Source organism: Talaromyces marneffei, chromosome 1, assembly GCF_009556855.1.
Source record: "Talaromyces marneffei chromosome 1, complete sequence".
Lineage (NCBI taxonomy): Eukaryota > Fungi > Ascomycota > Eurotiomycetes > Eurotiales > Trichocomaceae > Talaromyces > Talaromyces marneffei.
The window spans coordinates 6414876-6426556 of NC_072348.1; the positions used below are offsets into that span (position 1 = coordinate 6414876).

At 45.5% G+C, this 11681-nt stretch overlaps 4 protein-coding genes across 4 annotated transcripts; 3 read left to right on the forward strand and 1 right to left on the reverse strand.

The window, feature by feature from the left end:
- Positions 1 to 441: 441 nt before the first annotated feature.
- EYB26_002342 (uncharacterized protein) lies at positions 442 to 894 on the forward strand (the record flags this gene model as incomplete). Its single annotated transcript, XM_054261647.1, has 1 exon — positions 442 to 894. The coding sequence occupies one exon, from the start codon at positions 442 to 444 to the stop codon at positions 892 to 894; it is 453 nt and encodes a 150-aa protein (XP_054117622.1).
- Positions 895 to 1306: 412 nt separating this feature from the next.
- Positions 1307 to 2230, reverse strand: EYB26_002343 (uncharacterized protein; the record flags this gene model as incomplete). The annotated part of the gene is made up of 2 exons (XM_054261648.1): positions 1307 to 1845; positions 1933 to 2230. 2 exons carry the CDS (start codon positions 2228 to 2230, stop codon positions 1307 to 1309), a joined length of 837 nt encoding a protein of 278 aa, XP_054117623.1.
- Positions 2231 to 3777: 1547 nt separating this feature from the next.
- Positions 3778 to 4581, forward strand: EYB26_002344 (uncharacterized protein; the record flags this gene model as incomplete). The annotated part of the gene is made up of 2 exons (XM_054261649.1): positions 3778 to 3881; positions 3933 to 4581. 2 exons carry the CDS (start codon positions 3778 to 3780, stop codon positions 4579 to 4581), a joined length of 753 nt encoding a protein of 250 aa, XP_054117624.1.
- A 1859-nt stretch (positions 4582 to 6440) lies between these two features.
- Positions 6441 to 8827, forward strand: EYB26_002345 (uncharacterized protein; the record flags this gene model as incomplete). The annotated part of the gene is made up of 4 exons (XM_054261650.1): positions 6441 to 7046; positions 7111 to 8365; positions 8441 to 8724; positions 8795 to 8827. 4 exons carry the CDS (start codon positions 6441 to 6443, stop codon positions 8825 to 8827), a joined length of 2178 nt encoding a protein of 725 aa, XP_054117625.1.
- Positions 8828 to 11681: the final 2854 nt, after the last annotated feature.

Here is an 11681-nt window from a genome sequence, read left to right on the forward strand (position 1 = left end):
TTCCGGTGATCAATATACATATTTCCATACTACAAGAGATGATTGGAATCGGCATGGCCTTGCAGCTTTAAATCCTATTATTCTAGCTACGATGAAACCTAAGCTGGTGATTCTGGTGAGGCGAGCAATGAATCGGCGGCATTGGTGGGTCGGCCGGGGTTTCGGCCGAGGTTTCGCAGCTGCAGCGCTCCTCTGGCATCGGCAAAGCGTTTCCCCGTTGGGTGGGGTTGTGACATTCGTCGTTTTAACCCATAGTTACTCTGTACGGATACACTGCTTGATTGGTATTGAGGCTTACTACGCTGCGTCCATGCGCCCACTGCCCAGCTGGGCATAAACAAAGGGTCTTTTTTTTTCGTTCTGTCAGTACATTTGAAAGGTGAAAAAAGGAAGGGGTCAAATTCTTCACGACGCCCGTTAAGTCACCCTACCACTCTCGCAATGCCGACCATCTTGATCCTCAATGGCCCCAACCTCAACCTCCTCGGCCTTCGAGAACCTCATATCTACGGGTCGACTACGCTTCAAGACGTTGAAAACATATGTATTGAATTAGGCAAGCAGCATAATGTTACAGTGGACGCATTTCAAAGCAATCACGAGGGCCAGTTGATTGATCGCATTCACGAAGCTCGGAATAAAGTGGATTTGATCGTGATCAACCCAGCAGCCTATACACATACCAGCGTTGCCATCCGAGATGCCCTCCTTGGTGTATCAATACCGTTCATCGAAGTTCACATTAGTAATGTTCATGCTAGAGAGCAATGGCGACATCACAGTTACTTTTCGGATAAAGCTGTTGCTTGCATCGTCGGTTTAGGGACATTCGGGTACGAAGCCGCTATTCAGCATGCGGTGCGGAATCTTCTTCCTAAATATACTTCCAAGTGACGGTAACTTGTACCACGGCTTGGGTAACGGCCTTAGACTTTGAAACAGTTCAAGGATCTTACATTCAGATACAAGCGGGGCGATTATGGAGAGGTGATTTATTACTATGAATCTCTGCCAAACCCAATTCTGGTAGTGGTTTTGTGAAAAGAAACAATCGAGGCTATGTATTGGGATTCTTTAAATGTATCATGACGCATGATAATAATTATTTTTTATCATTAGAGTTCCCGTGGGGTCTTGGATATATTTATTCATAAGTGGAAGACTGGTGGTACAACCTTGTAAGCTATGATCTATTTGAACTATTCCAACTTCCAAATCACATCACTATAATCCTCAAGGAGACAAAGGTTGCCTAGCATCAGAAGCTTGAGTAAATTATGCTCTCGATAGCATCTGGGTACGAGAGTCAGCCTTGTTTTCGAGCTTCATCCATAACAGCCAGAACTGCATTCGTTTCATCCCAGCGTAACAAGTCGCTCTGAATTTTACCATCCCGGAGACAACGTCCTACCTCATCAGCCTCCCAGTACATGCCCTTTACATCCGGTGAAATGGGATGATCCACCTCTTTAACAACTCCACTGCCATCGACGTGTTTATTGTCGCTGCGGAGGATTATACGATACTTTTCGGGTCGGAACGATGGACCATCTAGTTGAATCTCTCCGCGTGTCCCCTGTATACGAATGGAGGGGCCTGCAATGTTCCGACCATCTGGGTCAGTAGAGACCCGTAGGTTGGTAAGAGCAACACCTTGTGAGTTCCACTCTGCGATGTTGCTTGGTGCGGTCGTGGGGAAGGTGAGTAAAATTGAAGATGCCTCATCCGCGCCAGTCAGATAGTTCAATGTCATCTGAGCTGAAACTGCCGTTGGGGGTTTGCGTTGTGTTTTAGGCAGGACATGATAAAGGGATAAAAAGACCCACGTCAAGCTGTAGATTCCTACTGGTCACTTTTGTCAATACCTCAAAGTATAGGATGCAAAACTGCATGACTTGCAACTCTCACACAGAATGAGTCTACCAAACTTACAGTCAAGCAATGCTCCACCAGCTAATGCTTTATTAAGCATCCTGTGTTCCGTACCCCATGTTTTCTCGACTTCGTCCCCAAAACTTGTGTCTACAAGAACTCGCAAGACCTCGCCGACAGTCCCACGACGTATCTCATTAAGCACGTCTTTTGTTATGGGTAGAAACCGCGTCCACATAGCCTCCATTAGAAAAAGGTTTATCTTCTTGGCTTCGTTGCATAGCGCTTCCGCTTGGTTGGCATTAACTGTAAGCGGCTTCTCACACAAAACATGCTTTCCAGACACAAGGGCCAACATAACATGCTAATAATGGTGAGAATGAGGTGTCGCTACATAAACAACATCGACATTCTGATCAGACAAAATTTCCCCATAAGCATCGTAGGGCACACATTGTGGTCGGTAACTCGAGTCCTTCTATAAAGTTGCTTCGCTCCGTTAATACTAATGTTGGCATGAATTCAGGTAGGAGATTCTGTTTACCCACCGATATTGGAAAACATCGGTTTTCGAAAGGTGTCTGAATTTCTCAGTATAAGCAAGAGAGTTGTTACCACAGGCTGCGAAGTATCTTTCGAAGAGCAGTGACTAGGGTACGGTGTTTGAGTCACTCACCATAGCGCGTGGAACCATTGGCGATCTAGTCATAACCCTAGAGCTTATACTATAACTCTATGGCAGCTACAGTAGACAGACACCTATTCTCCTATTGTGGCTGGTCAACAATCATGGCACGCGGCCACTATGAGTAGCAAAGACCGTCAGTCTTGGCATGGTTGTGATCCCAAGGAAAGGCTGGAAGCTAGGGTACTAGTCATTCTCTGTCATTGATATTCACAACTACACAGGGAACTCGAAGAGGGGAACGAAGAGACGCACGCGATTCTTGTTAGCCAGCGGGTTACAAATACATTATCCCCGAAGTCTGGTGTAATGTCACGCAAGATAATTCGAGTTGCTAATTTCTGACGCTGATACGGATACAGAGTTAGAATTGGTGAGAATTATCGAAACGGATGTAGAGGGGACACTCAGCCCTACCGGTACGGTGTTGAAGTTTATCCGAACGTCGCCTCAAAAGCGCAGTTGAGGGTCGTGGTCGAAAAACATAAAGCATTTCAGGGGAAAAATAAAAAAAAATCTTATCATGTATGGCACAAGCAGAGCATGTGCAGCTATACCTACGTTAAGGTATCACTGGATATGTCATCTTCTAGAAACACGTAAGAATATATATTCAGACAGGTCAACGCACATCACAAATTACCTGGAAATCCCAAATTCATTTCACAGTCAGAAGAGAAATCACAAGCAATTAAAGGCTATAAGTTTCATATTGTCATGAACGCTAAACCTTTGAAGTCGGGAATCTGTGTTTTCCAAGAATTATTTCCGAGTTTCTGTCTGCCAACTGCAACCTTAGAATACCGGTAAGTACTGGTAGGGGCGACGCCAACAATGCGGGCATTTCGCTTAGCCTGTCCATACCGGTACAGTACTGGTACCTTTATGTCACGATGAACTGTGACCACCTGAATGTAACCAGAAGAGCCCGCCCGATGTCGTGCTATGTGGGTATGGTCTAAAATGTGATGGGCTACGGTATCTTTTCGTCCCTGATTTTTAAACTACAAGCGACACTACTACGAAGTACTTGGCCTAGAATCGCAGATTGCCAATCCCAGTTCTAGTCTGTACCGGTGACCGGTGGACCCTGATAGCTGCCTTTCCTCACTGCTTACATGACACAGCATCGAGGCCAGGTAGGATTCGGATATTCTTTATCTACGTGAGAGGACGTAATATCGTCGCGGTCTTGAAGTAGCGAAACCAGGCCGGGCACTATGTCAGACCTCGACTTCGCTGATAACGTGGAGGGAAACGAATCGTCGGGGAATGGGATAGTGTCAGGTTTGGGCATTGTCGGTGCTGTGCAGGATCGGAATGAGTAAACACCTGACCTTCTGTCACTTGATGCCCATGACCACCTTCGATAGAGAACAGCAAGCAACGAAAGCTACTTAACATTCCGGCCTCTTCCCTCGCCCCAAAGCCAATCTTTCGAGGATCCGGTGGATAATTTAGTGTCTTCCAATATTAAGATTCAGGCATATCTACAAGGCCGGTTCACACATAACGATGAAGCTGGTTTACCTAGCACTCATCACGAACATGCGGTCGATGTTACAAACGGCACGGACGATAAGGACACAATCGGACTTATTTTCTATCGTCGCAATAAGTTCAAGGTTGTGGGAACAGTATCTGTGCCGACTTCAATTACCGACATCAGACACGGGAGTCCTAGCGCCTCACGAGTAACCGGTCTTTATGCTGAGTTAGATGCCATAGAGAGCCTCGAGGGTGTCCCTGTGGGTCTTATATACACAAGCCCAAAGCCAAACACGACGCAACTGGAGCGGTCAAGCGATCAAAATGATTCGGACCGGGTGTCAACAACACGAACAACCCAAGGGCCTCCTCGAGTTTGCCTTTGGCTAGATAAAAGCGACTACAATGGCGAATTTATCTCGGATTACATGGAGAACAACTCAGGACTTTCTATCCCTATATTTTGGGACAAATTACAATTCCGTCATGCGACAGCAAAGAAGCGTGCTAGTGGCAATATTTCTACCTTCGGGTGACAGTAATAGCCATATTGGGGGATGGAACAAGCCGTACCATTGGTCGGAGTAAGAGCTCGGCAATAACTGTGCGTGGGAGATCTCCTCAAAGCTTCCCAACGCATATAAGCAAGAGAATGAAAACGAGTGCTACAACGGGACGAGGACAGCAAACAGTCTCCCGAAGCCAAGATAATCATAAAGAAACCGAGTGGAGCAATATTCCTGTAAAGTTTCAAGGTACAGAGTTTGACTCCGCCCCCAATGATTTACTATTCTATGATTTCTCAGACCTTGGCATCTGGAACAACGACCTGCAATGGCAGGATGGGGATGAGAAAACAGAGGAACTAAGTACATTGAATGGATGGCTTGACAGGGCAAGTGCAGTCAATATTTCTGCGAGCAATACCAATCCTAGAAACGGTCTTTTGATCCCATCCTTGGAAACACATCTGCTCCCGAGCGTACCTAACCTTGGTTCAATATTTAACCTACCGGACTTTTTATCATCATTATATGCAGACCACTACAATCCGCCAAATGCGCACGGTGTGTCATTGTCTTGTTTCACACATTTCCCACTCAATGAGGGCATGGATGGGGCCGGCCATTCATCCCTGCTTTCACCTGACTTTCTTGAGAATCCAGATCGCGAAACTTTATCGTCGAAAAAGCCAAATGCCACTGACGATGATGGGAGCGAAGTAACGGACGACGAGAACAGGACTTATTCTTATGAATATATCCCTCTGTCTATCAATGACTGGACAGTTCCAGTTGACGCTGTTTATGTAAGTTTGTAATGCCCATCCCATCCTTGACAGATGTTCTATGCTCGCCACATCGCTGTGGATACCTTTATGAAAATGAAACTCACCTGAGCCATCTCAAAGCGTCCGCATGGAGTACATGCTAGAAAGGTGTCCAATGTGGAGAAATCCATCACGAAGAAACGGTACTTTCTTTCGGTGAGATAGTATATAATTCGACATCATATACACAAAAGGAAAACCCTTGTCATTACAGAATGGAAGGAACGAATTCGTTCTATCTTTATCTTCAAGGGTAAAACCATAACAGAACCCTAACCATAGGGTTTTTTGTGCGACATCATGTTGATGAGAGCAACATATTTACTAAGGAACGAAAGAAAAGTCAACAACAAAACAACTTCAACTGTTGATATCCATGGATACGATAGCCTCATCACCCGCGCCACTTTCGAGCGAAACAACGGCTGTTTGCTACAACGAACAACGTGGAACGTTACCAACAGACGAGATGACAGAAGGAAACCCTCCGGAACGCCAGTACATACCAGCAGCATCGACAACACAGGTGCCGATTGTCAGTACAGTTCACAGTGTCAGGCGACTCTTATCATATCAAGAGGTCAAGAACTACCCAGAGGGCAACAAATGTGTGCAAAATCTACTCATGAACACCGAGAAAGAGTGGAGGAAACAGCACAGGAAGTCTATACATGAGCGTGGTTCTGATCGAGCTCTGACATAGGCGTATTCTTTGCCAACGACCCATTAGTGATGGATGTTCGAATCTCTTACCTATCCTTGAGACTTGGCATGTCGCGTGTCAATCCATGAAATCAACATTGAATTAAATTAAATCATCTTCCAATCTAGGCGCCTATCTCTAAGTGACTAAGAACACGAGTCGTGAACCTGATCTGGCTCTGGCAGCCAACAATAACAATGTAGAGGAAATCGGCCAATCAGAACGGAAAGTTTATCTCCGAAGTCAGCGCGTTCTCCATTAGGTAACTACCTAGTTGACTCCGACGGCTTCTCCGTCTCCGCCGTCGCTTTCCTCGACATCCTTCATCTTACGCGACGAACGCCCAGCATCCTCACGTGATAATGCAGTCCTCTGTTCCTCCAGCTCGGACTTCCTCGTCTCCGAGGATCGGCTCATATCCGATCCAAGCAAAGCGAAAGCGGAAAACTCTTTCATGCTATGAATGTAGACGCCGAAAACTGAAATGTGATCGCGAGGAGCCTTCGTGTGGCCGCTGTAGAAAAGCCGCACAACCAGAATTATGCTCCTATCTTTATGATGTATCATCACTATCTGCGACGCGACAGCCCTCAAACCCTCCAGGTTTGCTTCCGCCGTCGTCGTCTGCCCCGCAACAACCTGATCCTTCTTCTCATGGTATCTCCTCGCGGAACCACCTTGCCTACTCTTCATTACCACGAGTAGCTTCCCAATTTCTTGATATTAGTGGCAAAGAATACACCCCATCCACTGTACAAGCTGTCCAGAATCAAGGAACATGGCAACTGTTGGGGCATGTTTCTCTTGCCGCCAATGGTGCAGAAGCTAGGCCTGCTATTAACGCTGATGTTGCAGATGTTGCTGCGGGGTCCCAGGAGTCGATCCCAAAAGAAACGGTTATTTTCCGCGGAGAGAATTTCCGAACCCAATATTATGGTGGCAGCAACGCAACTAGCTGTATCGCTCATGTAAGGCTCCATTGTCTTAGGCTAAAATCGCTGTGATCATACGACCCTAACCCCATATTACCAGTTTCCAGAACTTCGCTCCTTTATGAAAGACACAATCCACAGTCAGACCGCTTTACCACGTGTTCAGCGGGAATTAAAGTCATTGCAGGTCAAATGGAAAGGTATCAGGGCTGATGATGCTTGGTTCCTGACGCATGATGAACTACTACAATTGCTCCCTGACCGAGAGACTTTAGACAGACATGTCAATCTGTACTTTGACACTGTCGAAACTACATATCGGATATTACACTATCAGAGCTTCCAGAAACAGTACGAGCTGTTGTGGCAAGACCCAAACCAGGTTAATTCCGCTGTTGTGATTATCCTTCTACTCGTCATGGCCTCTGTTGAGGTCCTTTTTTCGCATGAACAACCAAAATACATTGGTGATAGTTCCGTGTCCAGGGAACGCGCAATCTTCTGGATCGAAGTCTCTGAAAAATGGCTGGCGCGCCAAAGCTACAAGCACATGCATCTTGCCATCTGGCAAATCCGCTGCCTAATTGTATTCGCCAAGCAGATCAATGTTGTGAAGAAAAAACGCATCTGGACGGAATCTGGGACACTGTTAAGGGAGGCTATGTCTGCTGGATTCCACCGTGATCCTAGTGTACTAGGAGAGAAGGTTTCCTTTTTTGACCAGGAAATGCGCAGGCGGCTTTGGGCTACCATAATAGAAATGGAGCTACAGATCTCAATCGATCGAGGAATGCCTTCTGCTTCTGCCGGTGTTCCTTCAGACACGACTACCGTACTCAATGTCCATGATGAAGAGTTGGAGAAGAACAGTCGACCGACATCTAGATCACTTCGCGAGCACACCCCAACCTCCTATCTCCACATTTCGAGATCAAGCTTTTCGTTGAGAGTATCTCTGAATTCAATGATAAATGACATGAGTTCCCCATTTGTACATGAAACTGTTCTGGATTATGAAGACATGATTACAAAGGAACTCCAAAGGCTGCCGTCCGGCGGCGGCAGCCATAGACAGGCGCACGGCAACGGAAGGAGAACAATGGTAAGGATATTACTTGATATCCAACTTCGACAATTTTTGGTTATGCTCCACGCGCCCTTTGCACGTCAGACACAAACAAGCTCGCGGTATTCCTTATCCAGAATCACTTGTCTCACTGCCGCTGCAGAGATTGTACAACTCTACTCGGACTTAACTCAAACAGGAAATTTCATTCTTTTACTTCAGAGAAATGATTATTTCCGAGCTGCCCTTGTGATATGTCAAAGTGCTTACACGAACCTGATAACCAAAAGTAAGTCCTACCCTCTTGGTCCCTCGGTGAGAAGGCTATCTACAGATCGAGTTTACTCAATGCGGAGAAATGCAGACAATTTGTTCATAAATTCAAATAGCGCCGTGCTCATCCAGTATCTGGAAGATGTTATTGGGATGTTAGAACAACGAATTACACAACATGGAACAGGGTACACCTACTACTGGTACATTTCCGCCGCGTCTGCCTTCCTACAATCCGTGTTGCTCCCATCAGAAAGCACAAAAGAAAAGGAAGAAGCTATAAATAGGGTGACAAAACAGTATTATCGCGTATTGGAATCACAGGAAGATATAGGCAAAGCCAAGGATATGATAATGCCAGTACATTCGACGAGTGTGAGTGCAGGCCTCAGAATCAAGCTTCAAGCTCAGTTTAAAGTTATGCCTTTATCTGACTTTCATCTAGATGACTTCGGCTAAAAAATTTGATACTTCCTAATGATAGTAGCGACACTCTTCCAACGATTCCCACTGAAGATGCACAGGTATTACAAATCTCTGCTTCCGTTGCTTCTTTCTCCCGATCGGTTAACCAATTAATCATCTTCTAGCTGATTCAATCTATAGATTTGCCCTTGGATGAATTTTTCTTCGGGAACCCAGCCGCCTGGACTTTCGAGAATCTTTGGAATACAATGGATTGAAAAACTAACTTTTGACCGCTATATACACCATCTTCATCGGGGTCCTTTCCGGTGTGATACGAAAATCTATTCATTGAAGTCAGTACCTACCGATGGGAACTTGGGAAGAGAGCGTGGCGTATCGGTTCGCACACAGGGTTGGATTAACTAATGAATGAAGGCTAACCGGCTTGGTGATTGAAGGACTCGAAGTCCCACAAGTAACTCGACGTGCGCAAGATAGGCGATGCCGAGTTCAAGATCTACGGTCAGCGCCACCGATATGTGGACTATCCAGGTATCGGAACCCGCCGCCGACTGATAAACCGCAATGATAGTTTCTCTTACTCAAGACCAATCATTGATTTATTCATTATCGGAAATTTTTGCATCATTTCCTAACCAAATATTGGACCACAAAACTCCAATCACGGGATTTGGTATGCCCGTTCTCGCACTAGGTAACTTGTTAATTAGCCCCCATCTCTGTCTTGAAGATAGGAGGAAGCCTTGAGGGTGAGTAACGTATGCCCTATGCGGCGATCTCTGGGTCTTTGTACACGATGTCATATCTATGTAGAAATTTATCTGCTTCATGAAGGTATCTATATCTGGAAGGCTTCGTTGAACAGATCTGACATGCCACAACCATAGGGCCTCCAGCTCTTTTCAGTGTTTCAGCTGACGGCACTCTTTACAACATCGCGTAAAATGATCATCACAAATGGGGCCTCAATCTTGAACCTAGGGCCGGGGCTGCGTCGTGATGTCTGGATATTCGCAGCGATCTCAATCGTGACCGTTATACTTAGGATTGTGTCCAAAGCTCGAATGGGGAAGTTTGCGCAGGACGATGTGCTGGTTATTTTTGCCTTGATTAGCAACACCAATCAGTATAACAATGTGAAATCGTCTGAAAGGTATACGGTTGTTAACTACAGTCTTATTTTAGTGCACTTCTTTGACCGGGTCGACAATACTCACGATTGGCATCGAAAATGGATATGGTCAGCAAGTATGGAATATAAATACTGAAGACGTTCCCAAAGTCATCATGTACGATTACTTGTCCCAGACATTTTGCTCAGCAGGGGGAGTGATTGGTCGAACTGCTTTCACAATGTTCATCATTAGCATACTAGGTACCAGAAAACCTCATCGGATCATGCTGTGGGCTCTGATCGGAGCACAAATTATCATAAACACCCTCTTCATTCTTATAATTTTCTTACAATGCCCGGGGCATGCTTCGGCCATAAACAATAAAACTGGTGAAGGGAAGTGCTGGGATCTGCGTGTCCAAAGATATTATGGATATTTTTAAGGCTGTAAGTACCACTTGATCAAGCCCCTGATAACCCAGAACTGAATCTTCTGCTATCATAGCCTTGAACTCCGCCACAGATCTTTACCTGGCAATTTTCTCTGCATACATCTCATGGAATTTGAAGCTTAATTTTCGCATCAAATTTGGCTTGACAGGTCTTCTGGGCCTTGGAATCTTGTGAGTAACCCATCAATTGTCTGTCATATTGATCAGATCTCATCCTTACTCCCGACGTGATCTTTACTATATTAGTGCGATGATAGCCTCTACTATAAAGACGGTTCAGATTCAGGTCCTTGTTAGTGTTGACAGTGATCCAACTGTTGCAACAGTCGACTTAGAGCGCTGGCTCTATATTGAAACATATCTAGTCCTCATTACGTTACGACTTCAATACCCTGTCTCCGGTCACTGATATGCGCGAGAAAGTCGAACTCTAATAACTACCATATAACTACAAGGCCATCTTGTAAGGCTCCTTGTATAGAGTTCTCTATACGGCCTGGGAACCAAGCATCGATTAGCCAATCAAATGAGAGAGGATTTATCACAGAAAAGACATCTGGTAGCAGAGATTACATCATTGGGGATACTGCAAATGGTGAATTTGTTGGTTTTGATGATTGGAAACAGAGTCATCAGTCTTTTTCATGAAAATGGGTTCTAATATCCTCAATCAATGAAAGTTTAGCTTATACGTATTTGCTGTAACAGGGCTGCCTAGGGTATGCTTCGTTGGTATAAGGCTTGCAGTAGGCGTGTTATTTCAGACCAAGACCTAGGTATGCAACTGTCGGAATCTGTGTATTGTGTATTATCCTTGTAACACAGCTTCCTTAACAAAAATGTATTTCTGTCAATGTTGTTTTGTTTCTGACAAATGTACGAGTGGGCGTGGGCTTATACCGTGTGAAGGTACCAAACCAAGAATTGTCATTACAACTATCTAGGGAGCTATTCGACGGAATATTGAACATGGGGAGGAAAAAGGAAGCACAGCTTCGCTCTCGCAGCAGCTTGGCCTTATATACGGCTTTACGCCCTGCTAAGCGAAGCACTTGTCCGGATATGGCACCGACAGCTGGTGTGAGGTTATTCCCAGAAACGGTACCGCTAGGGCACCGTTCCGTAGGTCTAATCCCCTGCCGGTGAAGCCCTTCCTCTAGCGGCCGTCACATACCGCCCCTTATCGCTACCCTCTGCCAAGGCACTAGTATACATTTGAGCTTCTCTAATTGGCCAGATTCTTGCTTGAGCAGCATCCCAGAAGGGATTAGCCTGCCTTAATTACCAGGCTTCCAACAGCAACCTGTATTCTTAATCAAGAAGAGGAGAATGTCCCA